The sequence below is a fragment of the Artemia sp. Qi Xiang Cuo genome, chromosome 10 (assembly GCF_049724085.1).
Source record: "Artemia sp. Qi Xiang Cuo chromosome 10, ASM4972408v1, whole genome shotgun sequence".
Classification (NCBI taxonomy): Eukaryota; Metazoa; Arthropoda; class Branchiopoda; order Anostraca; family Artemiidae; genus Artemia; species Artemia sp. Qi Xiang Cuo.
The window spans coordinates 2,345,767-2,364,616 of record NC_142803.1 but is presented as its reverse complement, the minus strand read 5'-3'; the positions used below and the strand labels follow the sequence as shown (position 1 = coordinate 2,364,616).

At 34.9% G+C, this 18,850-nt stretch overlaps 1 protein-coding gene across 1 annotated transcript in view; it reads right to left on the bottom strand.

Moving 5' to 3' along the window:
• The window catches only part of LOC148947355 (uncharacterized), an 80,032-nt gene that overhangs the window by 19,371 nt on the left and 41,811 nt on the right, over positions 1-18,850 (bottom strand). The window contains exons 3-4 of the mRNA XM_089095774.1: positions 10,514-10,678; positions 3,074-3,226 (exon numbers count right to left, since the gene is read on the bottom strand). Coding sequence (XP_088951900.1) covers positions 3,074-3,226; positions 10,514-10,678 — 318 coding nt within the window. The remainder of the gene's footprint in view (positions 1-3,073; positions 3,227-10,513; positions 10,679-18,850) is intronic.

The window sequence follows — 18,850 nt, the reverse complement described above, 5'->3', positions numbered from 1 at the left end:
TTGGAGGAAATGAAAAAATAAATTTCTAAGACTTCTTGCTTGGAAGCACTTGATAAGTGTTTCTATAATAAGTTATCTACAAATAAGAAAAGCAGGAAATATGCGAGCTGTTTAACTTGATACAGTTTAGAAATTATTAAAAGATAATGAAGCAGGGCCGTATCCAGGATTTTTTTTTCGGGGTTGTTTTACATAAGGATTTTTTTCGGGGGGAAGGGGCTACACAAAAAAAATACATAAAATTGTTTTATGTATTATGCATAAATATGCAAATTATTAATATCTATATGCTTCTAGATATCTATATGCTATTTGGTTTGGGACAATTATGCATAATTATGCATTATGCATAAATATACGAATATATTGATATCATTATGCATGAATATACAAGCTTAACACATCATTGAAACACGTCCCAAACCAAAAAACCAGCGGCACCAGGACTCGAACTCCTGTCCTCAGGATTTCAAAGTTGAAGCGCCAACCACTCGGTTAGGACGGCTCATCCGTGGGGACGGAAAAAAAATATTTTGCCCCCTTTCTCCAATGTAAAGTTTAAAGTCTTATCCCCCACCCCCAAAAAAATCCTGAAATTTAAAACTTGATCCCCCAGTTGTATGCTGACTTTATAATGAGAAATACTCACTGTGCATCAGGCTTCATGTGGAGCTAGATCAGTGATTGACTGTGTGTTACCGATACACAATAAATTAAGCAGAGCGAGTCGGACGTCAGGTATAAAACTTATGACGTATACCCTTTCATTAGGACTGAAAGAATATTTTCCCCATTCCTCCAGCACAATATTTGAAGCTATCTCACCTCCTTTCACCCTCCCCCCCCCCCAAAAAAATCCTGTAAGTTTCAACCTGATCCACCATGCATAGGAAACCTATTGTCTTTATATTGATAAATTATAAGAAATTGATAAATTCTCGTTTGATTTCAGGTACCAGTTATGTAACGTCACACGATTGTTTCCGGTGCTGAGTATTAGACAGGTTAAATTTATCTTTGAATACTCAATTAATAATTCTGAAAATAATTCAGCTTAGTTTTGCAGTTTTTTGCAGACTTTGGTAAGTCAATAGGCTGATCAACAAGAAGTTATACAGAATGGGCCTTTTCTACAGGAACTAGAACAAAATCGAAGCGAGTATCGGCTGTATATAGAACAGCCATCTTTACAAAAACTGAATGAAAATCAAATATAATGTATATAACTCTGTGGTATCGAAAATTATCTCAAGGCTGAGTTTTTTTCACAGACCATTTCACCGAGCAATTTTTTTCAAAGAAGTTATCCCTATTGAAACTCTTATTCTTTTTATCTAAAGGGTGGTTCAAAGCCTCTTTTCCCCTGTATATGCCTTGACCTAAGCAATGGATAATCAGTAACAATGGGTCCAAGTAGTGAGACAATTTATTATGGATATTCAGAGAAAATGGATTGTCTAAAAATCACAAGAGCGGCTCCCAGTTTTGCTGCTATACTTTCTTGCTTTATGATCGAACTTTTGTATCAAAAATTGTATTAAAAAAAACCAATTAAACTAGAAAGATAAATTGCGTTGAATTTTACGCTGAATCTGAAACAAGTGATTTTAAGACGACCCTACCTCTAACTTGCTTGAAAATGGCAAAATACTAACATCAATTGATTATAAAAAATTAAGGAATTTTCCTTTTTTTAACGTATTTTCAATCTAAAAAACCATGTATAGCAAATTTGAAAAACGTAATTAGTCAGGTGAATGAAGTCGAATGTCAGTTATAGAATGGTATCAAAATTATCGTTTTTATGATGTTTAAAAACCATAGGAGAGCAGAAAATAACATACTGAATATTAAGCAGGAAGCATATGGCTCAATGTTCAGTGGTAGGGAAGCTTTTTTTTTATTACGTTTGGTTTAAAATGATAAAAATGCAAATCTTAAACAGTGCAAGTTCACGGAGGGCTTAGCCTACCTGTAGGTGCTTAGTTTTAATATTTCGCAAAAAATATTTACATTACCATTTTTTCTAAAATTCGATTACGAATTGAAGTTTAAATTCCCACTTTTTTTTTAATTTCTATTTTTGTTATTGCGCTACAGTGAAAAAGATTCCTTTATTTCAACCGTTTTCGAACTTATGGTAATACACACACGCTGTTTTATATACACGCTATTCTTTTGCGCATTTTTATCATTTACATTTTATGCATTTATATATATTGTTTAATATATACTAGTATAATATACAAGCTCATTCAGGTCTCTGCACAAGATGAGGATCTTGGGGCTCATCCCCTCCCTCGATAAATTGATATTATTCTTATACTTTTTTTATATTTCCCATATAAAATGGTAAATAATACGTCAATGGACTTTACAGTCCCTACCGATGGTCTCTATCTTATTTCAGAATTTCTTCAGTCAGGAAGTGCAATTCAGTCTGGGTGCGCTTTCGCACACCCTTCCTGTTTACCTTCCCCAGATTTCTCCAGGTACCCATTTAGCGTTGGGTCGACTCTGACTGAGATTACAGCGTCACACCACAAACCCCCTTTCTTAACAAAAAAGCAGTGACACCAGGACTCGAACCCCTGTCCTCTCGGACAAAGGATTTCATGTCTAGCGTGCTTACCATTGTCTTCCGTATAACTTTCCAATTTTTTTGATTTTTTTCGATCAGTACCTCCTCTGATAGTTTAGCGCTGCACCGAGTTTGCAGTATAGTGGAACACAGATTTGATCCAAATAATACCCACCAAAAACATTGATTATGTCTAAGCCTAAAATTAAGCGCATAATATTAAAATTTCACTGGATTAAAAATTAGAAACACATAAAACTAAAGCGCAATGGAACATTGCCTTAATTTCAAGAACACGTTATTGACTTTTCATCGACGTTAAATTTACATCAATTGAAAAAAATATCTTTAAAGGAAGAAGAGGAATATTCATAAACTTCCTCACAGGGAATTTCAAGAGTATATTTAACTTGTACTTCTTCTAAAATAACATTGATATTTAAAATTTTTAATTTGGCTCGTTCATTTGATGATCTATTAGTGTTTACTTACGCTGGTAATACTTAGTAAAGCATCAAGAGAAGATGTCTCTGGTGTATCCAAAGGTCCTTGTAACTGCTTTCTCAAGGTCATGGATAGTAAGACATTTTGCTGTTCTAATTCTTTAACGCGACGCTGAAGTCGCTGGCATTCTCCCTGGAGAGCCTAAAATTAGATACGAATAAATTAAAAAGAAATTAATAAAATAAAAGACATCGATGAAGAGAGAAGAAGTTCCCTAGGTTGTACTAATAAAACTAACGTCACTTACTTGAGCGATTATCGCAATTCAAAGAGCCGTTCGTTCCTTTTATTAGGGAAATTACTGCGTGAAGAAAACTGGTGTGACCTAACAGTTAAATATTGTAAACTTTAACAAATCAACTTACTACCACAGCCCAGAATTACAGCTTTGTTTCCAAACGAGACACTAGATGGCAGCGGAATATCTTGAAGTAGAGAGAAAGGGAATGAGAACTAATTGTGAAACTCCTTGAGAGACATGAGAGATAGCCTCCTTCAATGCTTGGATTTATATCTAGGTGTGAGAGATACATCTTCGTTGCTTACATTTCAAATCAGGTACTAAAAAACCTCCAAGATGAAAAATAACCCCTTTGATTACTTTCAGTTCTAATCAAGTGCGAGATAACCTCCAGAATGAGAGAGAACCTGCTTGGTTGCTCGCATTTCTAAAAAGTTGCGATAGAGCCTCCTCGATTGCTTGCATTTCAATCGGATGCGAGACCACCTTTAATGTGAGAGGAATCTCCTCGAATGCTTGATTTCTAATAAGGTACAAGAGAACCTCGAAGATCACAAAGAAACTTCTAGTGCAAGACAAACCTCCAGGATGTGAAAAAAATCTCCTTGGTTACTTGATTCCTAATCAGATGCGAGAAAACCTACTTCAATACTTGGATTTTCAACCAGGTGCGAACAAAATCTTCTTTCTTGCTTGAATTCCAAATCGGGTGTAAGCGAACCTCCAGGATTATAGAGAACCTTCTTCATTGCTTGGCTTTATAATCAGGTGCGAGAAAACCTCTAAGATGACAAATAACCTCCATGAGTATTTGAATATCTAATCAAATATGAAAGCCTCCTTGATCGCTTGCATTTCTAATCAGGTGCGAGAAAATCTTCTTTCTTGTTTAGCTGCATAATTAGGTCAAAGAGAACCTCTAACATGACAAATGACCTCCATGACTGTTTGAATACCTAATCCAATATGAAAGCCCCCTTCGTTGCTTGCATTTCTTATCAGCTGCAAGAAAACCTACTTCATTACTTGGCTTTCTAACCAGACGCGAGAGAGCCTCCAGGATGGGAAAAACCCCCCTTGACTGCTTGGATTTTTAATCATGTGCAATAAAACCTCCAGGATGAGAAAGAACCTCTTTGATTGCATGTATTGCTAATCCCGGTTTGAGAAAGTCTATAGGATGAGAGAAAGCCTACTTGATTGCTTATGTTTCTGATCTGGTGTGGGGCACCTCCAGGATGAAAGAACCTCCTTGATTGTTTGTATTTCTAACCAAGTGCATTTCAAACCTTACATTTACAGTCAAACTTAAGAAAGACAACAGTAATTACCATAGTTTTTTATCCAAGATAGTTTTATTGCTTTTGCAATTGTTTGCACCAAGTTTAAATTACAGTTAGGTAATTTGAATGGTATAGTCTTTAGGTCATATGGTACTATAGGTAAAATAAGGTAATATGGTATGGTCTTCACCCATAGTTGGTTTCGAGCAATTAACAATTTAGTTAGTAAGATTTTAAGTTGTGATTAAATTAGTTAGCTTTTTACTTTTGCTTTGTTTCATTGTTTAACTTATTATAAGTTTCGTAAAGCAAATTTAAGTACTGAATTAAAAAAATTTGATTAGGTTTTTTAACATCCTCTGTTTTTAAGTCTGTTTTCCTCACTTAAATAACACAAATAAATAATATTTTATTATTTTTATATTTTAATATTTTATTATTATTCAAAATCTATAAGATTTTGAGATTTTGCCCAAAATTTATGAGAGCCAGAAAAAAAATATAATTTTGGAAATCAACATAAATTACTGCAAAATTATTAAAAATAATGTTTTCCGAAATATGCAACTAATCAAAAGTTTAATAAAACACGTGAAACCCATCCACAAAGAACATATTTGCAGGATTCTGTTTTTGAATGCAGAAAAAAAGTTGCATCATTATTTTAAACTAAAAAATAAAATAAATATTCCTCAAAATCTCTGAAATTACCAAGGATATCAAAATGACCAAACTGCCCCTCCCCCTCCTGGCTCCACCTTGGGTTTATTCATACTTAAAACCGCAATTTCCTCATATTTTTCCTATTGGTTATATCAAAATTATGAGTTTTTAGGCTAGTGATCACATTTTCGTAGGTTTTGCCACGCAAAGAAATGAAAACGAATAAGCAAATTTGACTAGTTAAATTTGACAACGCTTTTCAATCGTAAGAATTCAAACATCAACAATCTGCTCAAAGGAAACCTTCAATGGAAAACTATATCTACTTAAGTTGTTTAGTGCCACATTTTTTTGGCTTATTTTTTCATCCACGCTCCACGTTTCTTCTTAAAGATTTTTCGGTACTTGTTTAGAATCCAGTAAACACGCGGCAAGGATGAAATCGAAATGTCAAAGATGCTATATGAAAAACAGGTTTTCGCTGCATAGTGAGGTATTGCTCACTCTGTGCTTTAGTTTTTGGGGTTGAAGGGGCAAAAAAAGGTACCTAGGTAAGGTTTCGTATTTAATATATGCTATACTTTACCCCACCCCACCCCTAATGTGGAAATATATAGCCCAAATTTGTTTCTGAACTATTATATTTTCATCCAATTTTGTTTTGTTGCATGAGCATTAACGAAACTTCACGTATCGCGTGTTTACTGTATTCTAAATGAGTACCGATTTTTCGTACCAAAAACTGCATAACAACACCTGGAGGTATGTTTTATTGAAAACTGTTATTTACTGATTTTTTTCTTTATAATTCCTACTTTTTTAAGATATATATGGTTTGTAAGTTTCCACTAAACCAGTTAAAACGATAAGGTTTTATTGTCACTGTTCTTGGTACTTCCATCACTAAATCACTAAATCACTATATCCATCACTCACTATCCATCCATCAACACATCCATCACTAAATATTCCAATATTCCACTTAAAAGCCTTACTATACCCCAAAAGCCCAGAAAGTCCCCCCAAAAAATAATAAAAGTAATTTTTATCTTCCCTATTGTAAGGTAACACAGCCCCAACCCCTGCATATGGTATTTTTAGGAATGGTCCTCGTAGCTATTTTAAAAGTTGTCGGATGTAGGTGTATCAAAGCAAAAAGTTTAAGCCACTTTAAATATTTTAAATTAATAAAATATGAATAAAAGTTTAAGTAAAACTGTTCAAATATTTCCGTAGTTTTGATTATGATAAGGATTTTTACTCCCTATTGATTTTTGAACTAACAAAATTTAAAACTGAATTCAGTCAACTAATAGTGATTCCGGAAGAAAAGCCCCCCCCCCCCCCCAAAAAAAAGTAATTAATTTCCTCTCATCCTCAGAAATTTTACATTCATATTATTTTGTACTTGTTGCAAGGCAATATAGTCCCCACCCAGGGTCGTATCCAGGATTTTCTTTCGGGGGGGGGGGGGGGTACAAACAAACTTTAAAAACAAATCAAAAATTTTTTTACATTCATTTATGCTACATTTTTACGAGTCTGACGAACATTTAGGGGGGGGGTTCAAGCATCTAACCCCCTGGATACAGCCTTGCCCCACAACCCAGTAAATGACCCTGTCAAGAATTTCCCTGTGGTTATGAAAGAAGTTATCGGATGTAGGTGTACCAAAAGTAAATAGTTTAAATAAAACGGTTCGAATCTTTCCATTGTTTTCACGATGATAAGAAATTTTATGCCTACTGATTTTTCAGCCGACACACCTAAATTGAAAGTCGAATTCAGTAGACAATGGCGAGTAGGAACAAGACAATACTAAAAACGGACACACCCATATCAGTGTTGTCTTTTTAATTAAGTTACCACACCAAAGCTTTTCAATCGAATCGCTAACAAGGGTATCTTGAATTATGGTTAAATTTGTTTCGTATCTGTCACTTTAAATAAAATAATGGTTAAAAAAAAAACTATTTGCATGCAGAAAACACATCTAAGCATGTGAAATACGGTGTGAGTCATATAAGTCTCGCAATATATATGAAACTATATCACACGGTTTCTCACTAAATTTGTGTCATATCTGTCAACTTCCATAAAATAGTGTTTAACAATAAGTAGTTCTCGAAATATGGAAAACACAGCTGAAGACCCGAAATACGATGAGAACCATACATGTCTCACACTATATCTGAGACTATATAACACACTCTCTCGCACTGAATTTATGTTATGCCTGCGTATTACCAGGTACAAAGATGAAATACTACTACAACTAACAACTCACCGCAGTACCAAGCCGCCTGATGCTAACAGCTACACATGCTCCCTCTCCATCCAAATCTATTCAAAGCCTCCCTCTTTACACACTCCCAGAAAGTTCCCGTTTCCATTATATCTTCCTTTAAGATACCCCCAAACCGCAGACGACCGGTTTTTCGTTTAGCCCTACACTGCTAGGCCGAAAAGGACAATTTTCGTCAATCTGTCATCCTTTATCCGCTGAACAATAAAATATTGAAAATAAACTAGAATAGTGGTAAAATAAATGTAAGGCATACATATTTCACCTTGTACATGAGACTATAAACTATATTGAAGGGACACACCAACAACTAGGAGAAGGCTTATCTAAACTACTCTTCAATCTGCAAAGCTATGGGGTTACGCCAATGGCTCAAGAATTTTGATTCAGCCTTGGCTCAAAACGTTTATGATAACCCAGGTCATGTCACTATGTTTCACTATGCCTCAAGCATTATCCTGGTTAGTTTCTCATGTAAGTTTTCATGGAAGTAGTTGAAATCAAAAAATGTTTCCAACAAAAATTCAATCTTAATAAAGGCACTGGAGAAATTTAACTCAACCCCATTGACAAAGCTCCAAATGAATTCTGAGTTTTCGTATTCCTCAATTCATCAAATTCATCAGATTTCGCACCCTTATTAAAATTCAGATACTTAAAACCGTGGTCAAAGAAAATACGTAACTAATAAGAGTTGAAACTGGTGCTAGTTTTGAAATACAATCACCAGCGTCATCTAACGTTTGGCATTCCTTGGCATGGTTTAGTGTAGTAGTACGAAAAAATCAGTGTGACTGATAAAATTAGTAGAGAAATAAATCACTAATCTAATTTTCTGAAAAAACGGAAGCATAATTACAAAGTTTGAAAAAAAATACGAAAGATATCCAACGGTAGAAAGCGTTGGTGTTTTTCCACGCTAGTGCCTGTTCCCACTTTTATAGTTTGGGTTGTGTGCTTTCACCTCATATTTTTAAAGCTTGTTTATTGAATATTCTTAATATGATACCGCTTTCTTACTCTTCAGGGTTGTCAAACGTCTCCTGTATTGCATATGCGGATGATCTTCTGCTTGTTAGCAGGTCAAAGTTTACTTTAACGAAGTCTGTGCTACTAGTATCGCGGCTGTATGGGGAAATCGGATTAAGCCTCAACACTGATAAATGCGAATATTTAGTGTTTAATTCAAAATCTTCAGCAACGCCGCTTGATTGCGGCTCATTTTCTGTAAAAAGTGGTGAGTCTTTCCGATGGCTTGGGATCAATATTTGCAAATCGCTTTCGTTACTTCTTTTCCGGGTATTGAGTGATATTAAAGAGAAGCTGAAACTGGGGTACGCGAAAATTGTCCCCAACAGGGGAAGATACAACAGAAAGGCATTGGCTAAATTGTACTCGAGCTTTTGTGACCATGCGGTTTTGTTCCCAGCTGGCCTCCACATCCTGTTTCGACCAGGGGATATTAGTTTCGACCAAGGGACAAAGTAGCCGTCTTTAAGAGAACGTTTATGCTACTTTGGGTGTTAACCACCCACTTATCCAGGTAGCCCCAGCGCATTGAGTGTAATATTTATTTATTGTGTTGTTGTTAAATGTATTTTTGTGTTTTTTTCTTCTTTTCTTGTGTTACTCCACTTCATTTTCGATATATTATAGTGGGTCAACAAACAAATTATTATTATTATTATAGGGTACCCATACTCTTAATACTAAGTAGATTCTCAAAATAAAGCTTCATTGGTCATTCAAAATATTTTTTTTATCCAGTCAACTTTTTGCAGTTCAAGCGAGAAGGTAGTTCTTCACTGTTATTGGATGTGTCAATTTTCTTTTTGCACAAGATATGGTTGAAGGGAGGTCTCGACTGAAATATTTAGATCATCCTTTCTTTTTGTCACTGTAAACCACCTCGTTTTCCTGCGTTTTTTTCGTATTGTAAAACTGTAAACCACAAAGCCACTGTAAAACCACAAACGGTTGCACAACGACAATAGCCACTCAACTAAATCAAATATGTGGCATGTCACATTCGTTACTTATCAACATCATAATTAATTGGCATCAGAATTGGAATCGACAATTAAAAAAATAGGTTGAATCAACTAATAAATGCCCATAAAAACTTATTGTCGCTTTCCGTGTGATAAACAACGAAACCTGAAAATGGAGACCTCACAAAATAAACACTTAAAACAGAGTTTAAAACTTCAAAGCAAGTAATAAATAAATTCTTAATTTCTCTAGCACAGTGAAAAATAAAAAAAAATAAAAAAATCACACAAATAAAATAAAATTATGCATACTACATGCATAATTTGATCTTAGACAAAAAAAAAATCATAAATAGTAAATTCGTAAGTTTAAAATCTGTATTGCTGCTAACCTTCTTTAAATAAAAAGCAACGTGTTTTTATTTATAGGACCTTTGTTAGGACAACAGAAATTTTAATTGGATATCTAAAATATCCAACTATATTAATATCCAACTAAATATTAAATTCATTTACTCCCTCCTCCATGGTTTGCCACTCCCTCATCCAAGATTTGCCACCCCCTCCAGGATTTTTAAAAATACATTCTTTGGTATTTCCATTAAAAATGGTTAATTAGGCATTTCCATTTCCGGATGGAAAAAATTGCACCCCTCCCCTAGATTTCTAAAACAGATTTCGCCGTTCTAATTGCTAGTCAAAGAGAGTTTACGACTTCACGTGCTTATTAAAGTTCATTAACACAACATGCTCGACATTAACTTCCCAATTCCTCACAAATATTTCGAGCAAGGTTCAGCATACTACAGAACAAGAAATGCAAGAAAATGAGGCTGGGCAAGCCTATGCTGTTTCCTCACTTGAAAAAAAGAGAGCCTTTACCCTCCCCTCCAACACAAAACAGACACTTATACAGGTACTCCTGGTGCAGTTAAACCAAATCACCTTTTGAGCCATCAAAGCTTGGACGACGTTCGTTGCCACATCATCCAGACAGCGTTCATATTGTCGTCGTTGGTGCTCCGCTTCTGCAAGTAATGCTTCGTTCTCTGCCCGCAGCTGCTGAAAGAGCTGTAAGAACTCTGTACAACAACCATGGTCTTCATTCTCCTAGAAAATTTGTGTCTTAGAAGTGGATCAGAGACCAATTAATGATATATTTATGCATCAGGTCATTTCTTGAGAAGACATAGTGTAAAGAGCTTGTAATAAAAACAATTTAATTTAAAGATGATAAAAGTAGTAACAATTAAAGACTAATAAAAAAAGAACACTAAAATCAATATATCGTAAGGCTTAAAGTTAAAAACAAAAGTTATGTGAGTCATTACGGTCAAAGAACACAGCCTTTAAGCCAGGGTCCAGGAACTCAACTGTCTACTCGGACACTAGTACAAATTATAGTAGTATATATAGTATCAGTATATAATTAAATATAAATATATTTAATACATTTAATAAATATATAATTAAATAAATATATATAAAATTAAATATAATAAAAATATAAATATATAATATATAATAATATACTATAAACAAGGCCGTATCCAGGGGGGTTACCCTGTTTGAACCCCCCCCCCCCAAAAAAAAAAAATTTTACCGACTCGAAAATAATTCGAAAATTAGTAAAACCTAGGTAAAAATCAGTAAAATTAGTCGAAAACTGAGTCAAAAATTAGTAAACCCCCCCCCCAAAAAAAAGTCAAAAATTAGTAAAAAAACCCCTGAACAAAAATCCTGGATACGGCCCTGACTATAAATATATAATTAGTACAAATTATATATTATATGTATATAACGTGGAAAAAAAGGCTGACACTCACAGTCTGACTTGACATTCATACAGTAGGGCAGATAGCATGAGATTGAATTAAATAGTGACACAAATTTTTTAGAATTGACCCAGAAAAAATGTATTTGAGCTTTGTAAGAATTCTTTAAATTCTCCGTTTGTATATAGACTTATATGATGCATGAAGAAGATATTTTTGTCAAGAAGACGACAAGAAGTCGAACATACCGATCACAAGGTCTACTGAGAGCACTCCTTGAAAAATGAGCTTATGATAGTTGAGGGAAAACTAGAGAAATCGTGAGAAAATCATGAAACTCAGGTTGGCAACATTTAGGTTCAGATAATTGGTATCAAACCTCCGAATTACTTTCTCAAACAATCAATTTGATATGTATCTCACGCTTACTTCTGATAGGAGTACCGAGGACACTCATAACATAATAGGTTTACTGGTAAATCTAAGTTTTCTGAATTTTTTCTCAATATCATTATATTTAAATTTCCGAATCTACAATAATTTTAATGAATACTCATTATCTTGAAAAGAATTATTAAACATTAATTAAATGAAATATTATCCCTGAAGTCTTACAATTAAAGTTGCTACCATGCTTTAAATAATTTGCAGCATGATTCTATATACTTAAAGCAACGCAGAACTTGAAGTATGGATATTACTAGAATTTCACTTAGAGACAGGAGACAAAAAATTAACACTTATCACTGCGAGAGAACGATAAAATTTACTAAGCATCTATTACAAATTAATTAAAATTTAATCGAGAAATTTACAATTAAAGTTGCTTTTCTGCTTCATATAATTTGCAAAGCCGCCTCTTATGCTTTATATTTGCGATACAGTTTTATACACTTGAAGCAAGGGTACGGCTAGAATTCCATTAAGAGACAGCAGACAAAAACTTGATATTTATCATGGGGAGAGGACGATAAGGTTTATTAAGGATTTACTATAAATAAGGCTTGCAATTTTTTATAAATAAAAAATTAAACGAGAAATGTTACTACTGAAATTTCGGCTGTGCTTTATATAATTAGCAGAACCACCTATTATGCTTTATGCTTGCAGTATGATTTTATATATTGAAACAATGCAGTACCAGGGGCGGATCAAGGATTTTTTTTAGGGAGGGGGCAAAATAGGTTGATCCGATAAACTTGCATTAGGAGAGTAGTATGCGTCGTCTGGATTTGTTTGCTGCCATAGCAATTTCTACATTATTCTATAGAAGCTCCACACCTTTTCAAAGAGATTCAGAGCTCCCTCACATAATGGAATTTGAGGAATTCGATCGGAATTCGGATCGGAAATGTTTGATTAACCTTTGCAAAAAAAGGGGTAATGGGATTTGCGAATTGGAGGAGATGGGGTAATTGTGTACTGTATAATACACAAGTGATGTTTTGGAGAGTATTGTCAATTTAAAATAGTTTAGAAATAAAAAAAAATTTAACAAGGAATGGCTGAAAAGTGTTTTGAGGGAGATGGGTTGCATGGAGGGTTGAGTTGCACGAGGGTTCAGTTAAAGGGGGTACAGTTACACGGGGGTTTAGTTAAATTGGGTAGAGTTGCACGAGGGTTCAGTAGCACGAGAGTTCAGCAGCACGGGGGTTCAGTTGTACAGGGTTTCGGTTATACAGGGGTTCAGTTACATGGAGGGTTCAGTTGCACGGGGGTTGAGTTAAATGGGGCTTGAGTTGCACGAGGGTTCAGTTAAAGGGGTACAGTTACACAGGGGTTTAGTTAAATTGGGTCGAATTGCACGAGGGTTCAGTAGCACGAGGGTTCAGTTGTACGGGGTTTCGGTTATACAGGGGTACAATTACATGTAGGGTTCTGTTGCTGGGGGGTTGAGTTAACTGGGGCGTGAGTTCCATGATAGTAGATTATAAATACGTCTTGTGCGTCTTTCTGAACTTTTTGTGAGAGACAGGGGTACGTATTTAGTTTATATAATTCTAAGAGGAAATCTAACGATCACTTCGTTCCCCCCTTTCTGAGGGCAGGGAGGGGAGGGGTCAATTTTGGAGGGAAAACCAAAAATACTCATAATCGAAAATAAACGGGATCTGCCTCAAGGGAAGGCTCAAAGACCCTTTGTTCCCACATTTCTGAGGGCAGGGGAGGGAGAGGGGGAGTCAATTTCAGAGGGAAAACCAAAAATACTCAGAATCGAAAATAAACAGGATCTGTCTCATGGGCAAAGCTCAGAGGTCATGGTTGACTTGAACTAAATCAAAATACACTATGTGCAAGCAGATTTTAAAAATGTATGAAGGGGAAAAAAAGGATTAAACTGATTAGCAGTTAAGGTAACCCCGAAGGAGTTGTTAACTCAGGTAATTTGTTATAAATTTGAAACAACATCAGTCTATGAAAACGGCTAACGACGATAGAATGACATTGTGACTTGACCTAGCTTTACCTTTCCGATGTGGTCTGTATAATACATATTTTGAAATTCATTAATTTTTATAGAAACTGCAATATTTTCACGAGAACCATCTTTTAGCGTATTTTAAGATTAAATGAAAAGTATTCAATGAAAATTAAATAATGAAAATTAAATTTGATTTTGAAATTCATTTATTTTTAAAGAAACTGCAATAGTTTTACGGGAACCATCTTTTAGCGTATTTTAAGTTTAAATGAAAAGTATTCAATGCAAATTAAATTTGATTTTGAAATTCATTCATTCTTATAGAAACTGCAATAGTTTCACGCGCCTTCCCCTTTAGGCAGATCCCGTTTATTTTCGACTCTGAATATTTTTGGTTTTCCCTCCAAAATTGACCCCCCCTCCCCTGCACTCGGAAATGGGGGAACGAAGGGCCTCGGACCCTTCCCCTTGAGGCAGATCCCATTTATTTTCATTTAGATTCTAAGTATTTTTGGTTTTCCCTCAAAAATTGACCCCCCCCCCTCCCCTGCCCTCAGAAATGGGGGAAAGAAGGGCCTCTGAGCCTTCCCCTTGAGGCAGATCACGCTTTATTTTCGATTCTGAGTATTTTTGGTTTTCCCTCCAAAACTAACCCCCCTCCTCTCCCCTGCCCTCAGAAATGGGGAGAACGAAGGGAACGTTAGATCCTATTTTAAATTGACAATACTTATCAAACATCACTTGTGTATTATACAGTCCAAATCGGAGAGCTAAAGCTAGGTCAAGTCACAAAGTCATTCTATCGTCGTTAGCCTTTTTCATAGACTGATGCTGTTTTAAATTTATAAAAAATTACCTGAATTAACAATTCCTTAGGGGTTACCTTAACTGCTAATCAGTTTAATCCTTTTTTTTCCCCTTCATACATTTTGAAAATCTGCTTGCACATAGTGTATTTTGATTTAGTTCAAGTCAACCATGACCTCTGAGCTTTGCCCATGAGACAGATCCTGTTGATTTTCTATTACGAGTTTTTTGGTTTGGTCCAAAGATGTAATCTCCCCCTCTCCCTCCCTTGACCTTAGTCTAAAGTGACAAAAGTATCTCTTGGACTTCCCCTTGATGCCTGTAATGGTTATATTTTATTCTGAGTAATTTTTGTGTCCACTTCACACATTACCCCTCTCCTCCCTGCCCTCAGAAAGGGCGGAAAGAAGGGATCGTTAAATTTCCTCTTAGAATTATTTAAACTAAATACTTACCCCCGTCTCTCACAGAAAGTTCAGAAAGACGCAAAAGCCTTATTTATAGTCGACTCTCGTGGAACTCGAAGCCCCATTTAACTCAACCCCCGTGCAACTGAACCCTCCATGTAACTGAACCCCTGTATAACCGAAACCCTGTACAACTGAACCCTCGTGCTACTGAACCCTCGTGCAACTCGACCCAATTTAACTAAACCCCCGTGTAACTGTACCCCTTTAACTGAACCCTCGTGCAGCTCAAGCCCCATTTAACTCAACCCCCCGTGCAACTGAACCCTCGATGTAAATGAACCCCTGTATAACCGAAACCCTGTACAACTGAACCCCCGTGCTACTGAACTCTCGTGCTATTGAACCCTCGTGCAACTCAACCCAATTTAACTACACCCCCGTGTAACTGTACCCCCTTTAACTGATCCCTCATGCAACTCAACCCACCACGCAACCCATCACCCTCAAAACACTTTTCAGCCATTTCTTGTTAATTTTTTTTATTTCTAAACTATTTTAAATTGACAATACTCTCCAAAACATCACTTGTGTATTATACAGTACACAATCACCCAATCTCCTCCAATTCGCAAATCCCATTACCCTTTTTTTGCAAATGTTAATCAAACATTTCCGATTCGTCGTTAGGCATTTTTCATAGACTGATGTTGTTTCAAATTTATAACAAATTACCTGAGTTAACAACTCCTTCGGGGTTACCTTAACTGCTAATCAGTTTAATCCTTTTTTCTCCACTGATACAATCCAATCACTAATTAGAATCATTCAAACTCCTATTATTCAAAACATTAATTAATATCGTTCATTGTCTACGTAAATTAAGTTATAGGCAATACTGGTTTAGAGAAACTAGAATAGTGACATAATTTCACTTTATCGACCCTCAAATTCCATTATGTGAGGGAGCTCTGAATCTCTTTGAAAAGGTGTAGAGCTGCTATAGAATAATGTAGAAATTGATATGGCAGCAAGCAAATCCAGACGACGCATACTACTTAGGAGCAAGTTTAATTAACGCAAAGTTGGGTTAATTAAGTAAATTACACGCACCCCCCTGGATCCGCCACTGTGTAGTACTTAATCATAGACATTGCTAGAATTTCACTTTGGGACTGGGACAGAAGACAAAACTTACCATCATGGGGGGTTGATGAAAATATCGGAAGCTCTTGTTTTTAATCCATTCATCCCTCCTTTTTCAAATTGTAAATTATCTGTCATTGTTCACATGCATTTCCTTTCTTTTCTTTTCTTTAGCTTTCTTTTCTACTCCCCGTTTTTCTTGCTTAAGACTCTATCATTCATATTAAAAGTAGAGAAATGATTTCCCCTTAGGGAATTTTCTATAAAACCACTCTCTCGTCTTTAATCAAAGATTCATTCTTTTCAAAACAAAAAACATTTTCTTTCATCTCCAAGAATGGACCAAAAGATCCCCACCTCCAGTAAAACAGAAAAATTGTTTATCTAAAATGTATTTAACACTTGCCTATGAAAGTGTGCCCGTATGAAAGTAAAAACAACAAAAACTGAGCTTTAATACAATTAGAAAAACACAAAAAAATACTAACTATAGTTGCTCTCTAGCGACAGTGTTTAGTATAGAGTCTGTTATTTAAATATAAAAAAAAAACAAGTTTTCAACTGAAAGCAAGGAGCAACATCAAATCTTAAAACGAACAGAAATTATTACGTATATGATCTGGGTTCACCTCCTACTCAATACCTCGCTCTTTACGCCAAAGATTTTTTAGTACTTTCATAAGAGCTATTTATTCTAATTAACGGCCTTTGTGATTAAGGGGTCATTTTTAAAGAGTTGGAACAAAATTTGAACTTTAGCGTAAAGAGCAAGGTATTGATTAGGGGGCGGACCCCCTAATATAGGTATAAAAAATATATGAATATAAAAGTTTGTTACGTAAGTTAATTCGTAAGTTACGTATATTTATTACTAATAAAAATAATCGTAAATAAAATTAAACAACTTTTGAGGAAGCCATTTAACAAAATAAAAGTACAATTAATATGCAAATTTTGTTTTAATTATACATGTACGGTGAGCCAAAATCAAAACCTGCATTAATTTAAAAACGTTCAAAAATTAAATAAAGAAAACAAGTTTTTTGACTCAAAGTAAGGAGTGACATTAAAACTTAAAACGAACAGAAATTATTCCGTATATGAAAGGGGCTCTCCCCTCCTCAACGCCTCGCTCTTTACGCTAAAGTTACACTCTTTCTCACAACTCTATTTTTTAAAACAAGTCAAACTTTAGCGTAAAGAGCGAGGCGTTGAGGAGGGGACAGCCTCTTTCACATACGGAATAATTTCTGTTCGTTTTAAGTTTTAATGTCGCTCCTTACTTTCAGTTAAAAACCTCATTTTTTTATTTAATTAAAAGAAGAAAGAATGCATAAGTGATACCTGTACCCCAGAGTAGAGAAACTAAAAGGAAATGAAAGTGTTTTACTCAAATTTAACCTAGGTTATATGTAAGATTGCTTCATTCTGTTAGAATCTCATACGAAAAGATAAGTCAGACACACACAATAGTTTATAGGAGTCACCCTGCCCAGTGTTTGTGCTAATAATATTTGAATTGTTTCAAAAACTATAGTTTAAGGCAGGACGTCACCTGTAAAGATTGCCCTATCTCTTCCATTTTAACTTGTTTAGTTGGTGAGATCAAACTATTAAGAACTGATAGGACGATCTTGCCATAACTGATAAAACTTGGATAAGAGATTTGAATATACGATTGAAAAATATACGCCGAAACTTACGCTACTTTCTTAGAAATCTTTGAAAAAAACATTTAATTTCTCGCCTTTTATGCCGGAGATAGAGATATTTGGTTTTAAAGAAACTTACAGAACTAGAAAATGTGAATTTCGATGTTTTTATGATGAAACAAGGTAAAATTTTGTTTGATAAAGTTTAAAAAAACGCAGTGTCTAAAACTGTCCTAAGAGACATGCTAGAAGAACGCTAGAAGTCAGCTTAGATGTTAGTTTCTTTCGTTTTATTGTTTTTTTTATGTTTTCTGTGTAGCGTTTGAATTTTTTCTCATCTTTCCAGACGTGCACTAATTCTTTTAAGCTTTTGTTTTATTTTTTTCCCTGTTGATGTAAAGCCGTGAACGTTTGCCTTTCTATCCAAAGCTCATTGTCTTATTAAAAGTTTAACCAGTTTTTAGGATAATTCTTTCATTTTAATTATGAAAGGAAAGGTAGTTCGGTCAGAGAAATTAATTAGAGGAGATGGATTCTGAATTCCGAACTCCCGAATTTGTCATGGGAGGCAGGACAGAGACAACAAACAAAATCGTTTTTTACTTTGTCCTTTTTTTACTTTATCCTTTATCCTTTTTATAAAATCATTTTTTTGTATTTTACAAAATCCAAATTTCTTTTATTTTCCTCTTTTTTAAATTGAAACTCCTCTCTCAATTTTGCAAATTTTTGCTTTGCTATCTTTGGGGAGTAATCCCTTTCTCTACAGCCCACTCTCCTTGCAAAGAACTTCCCTCGGAAATTTTCCTATAAAACCAGGCTTCTCTTTAATTGAAGATTCAGTGAATTATTTCTTTTTAGGGATAGCCCTTTCCATATAAAAAAGCATTTCCTTTTATAGTGTCTTACAGATTATACGACCATCAATCAATTTGCATCCACTTTTTATTGCTTCTCATATTTGCATTAAATGAAATACGATTTTTATTTCATGTTCTTTTTATAGACAAGACAACGGATGTAAACGCTTCCTTTTTTGAAGTAATGTTAGGCTTATCAATAGAATAGTCAAG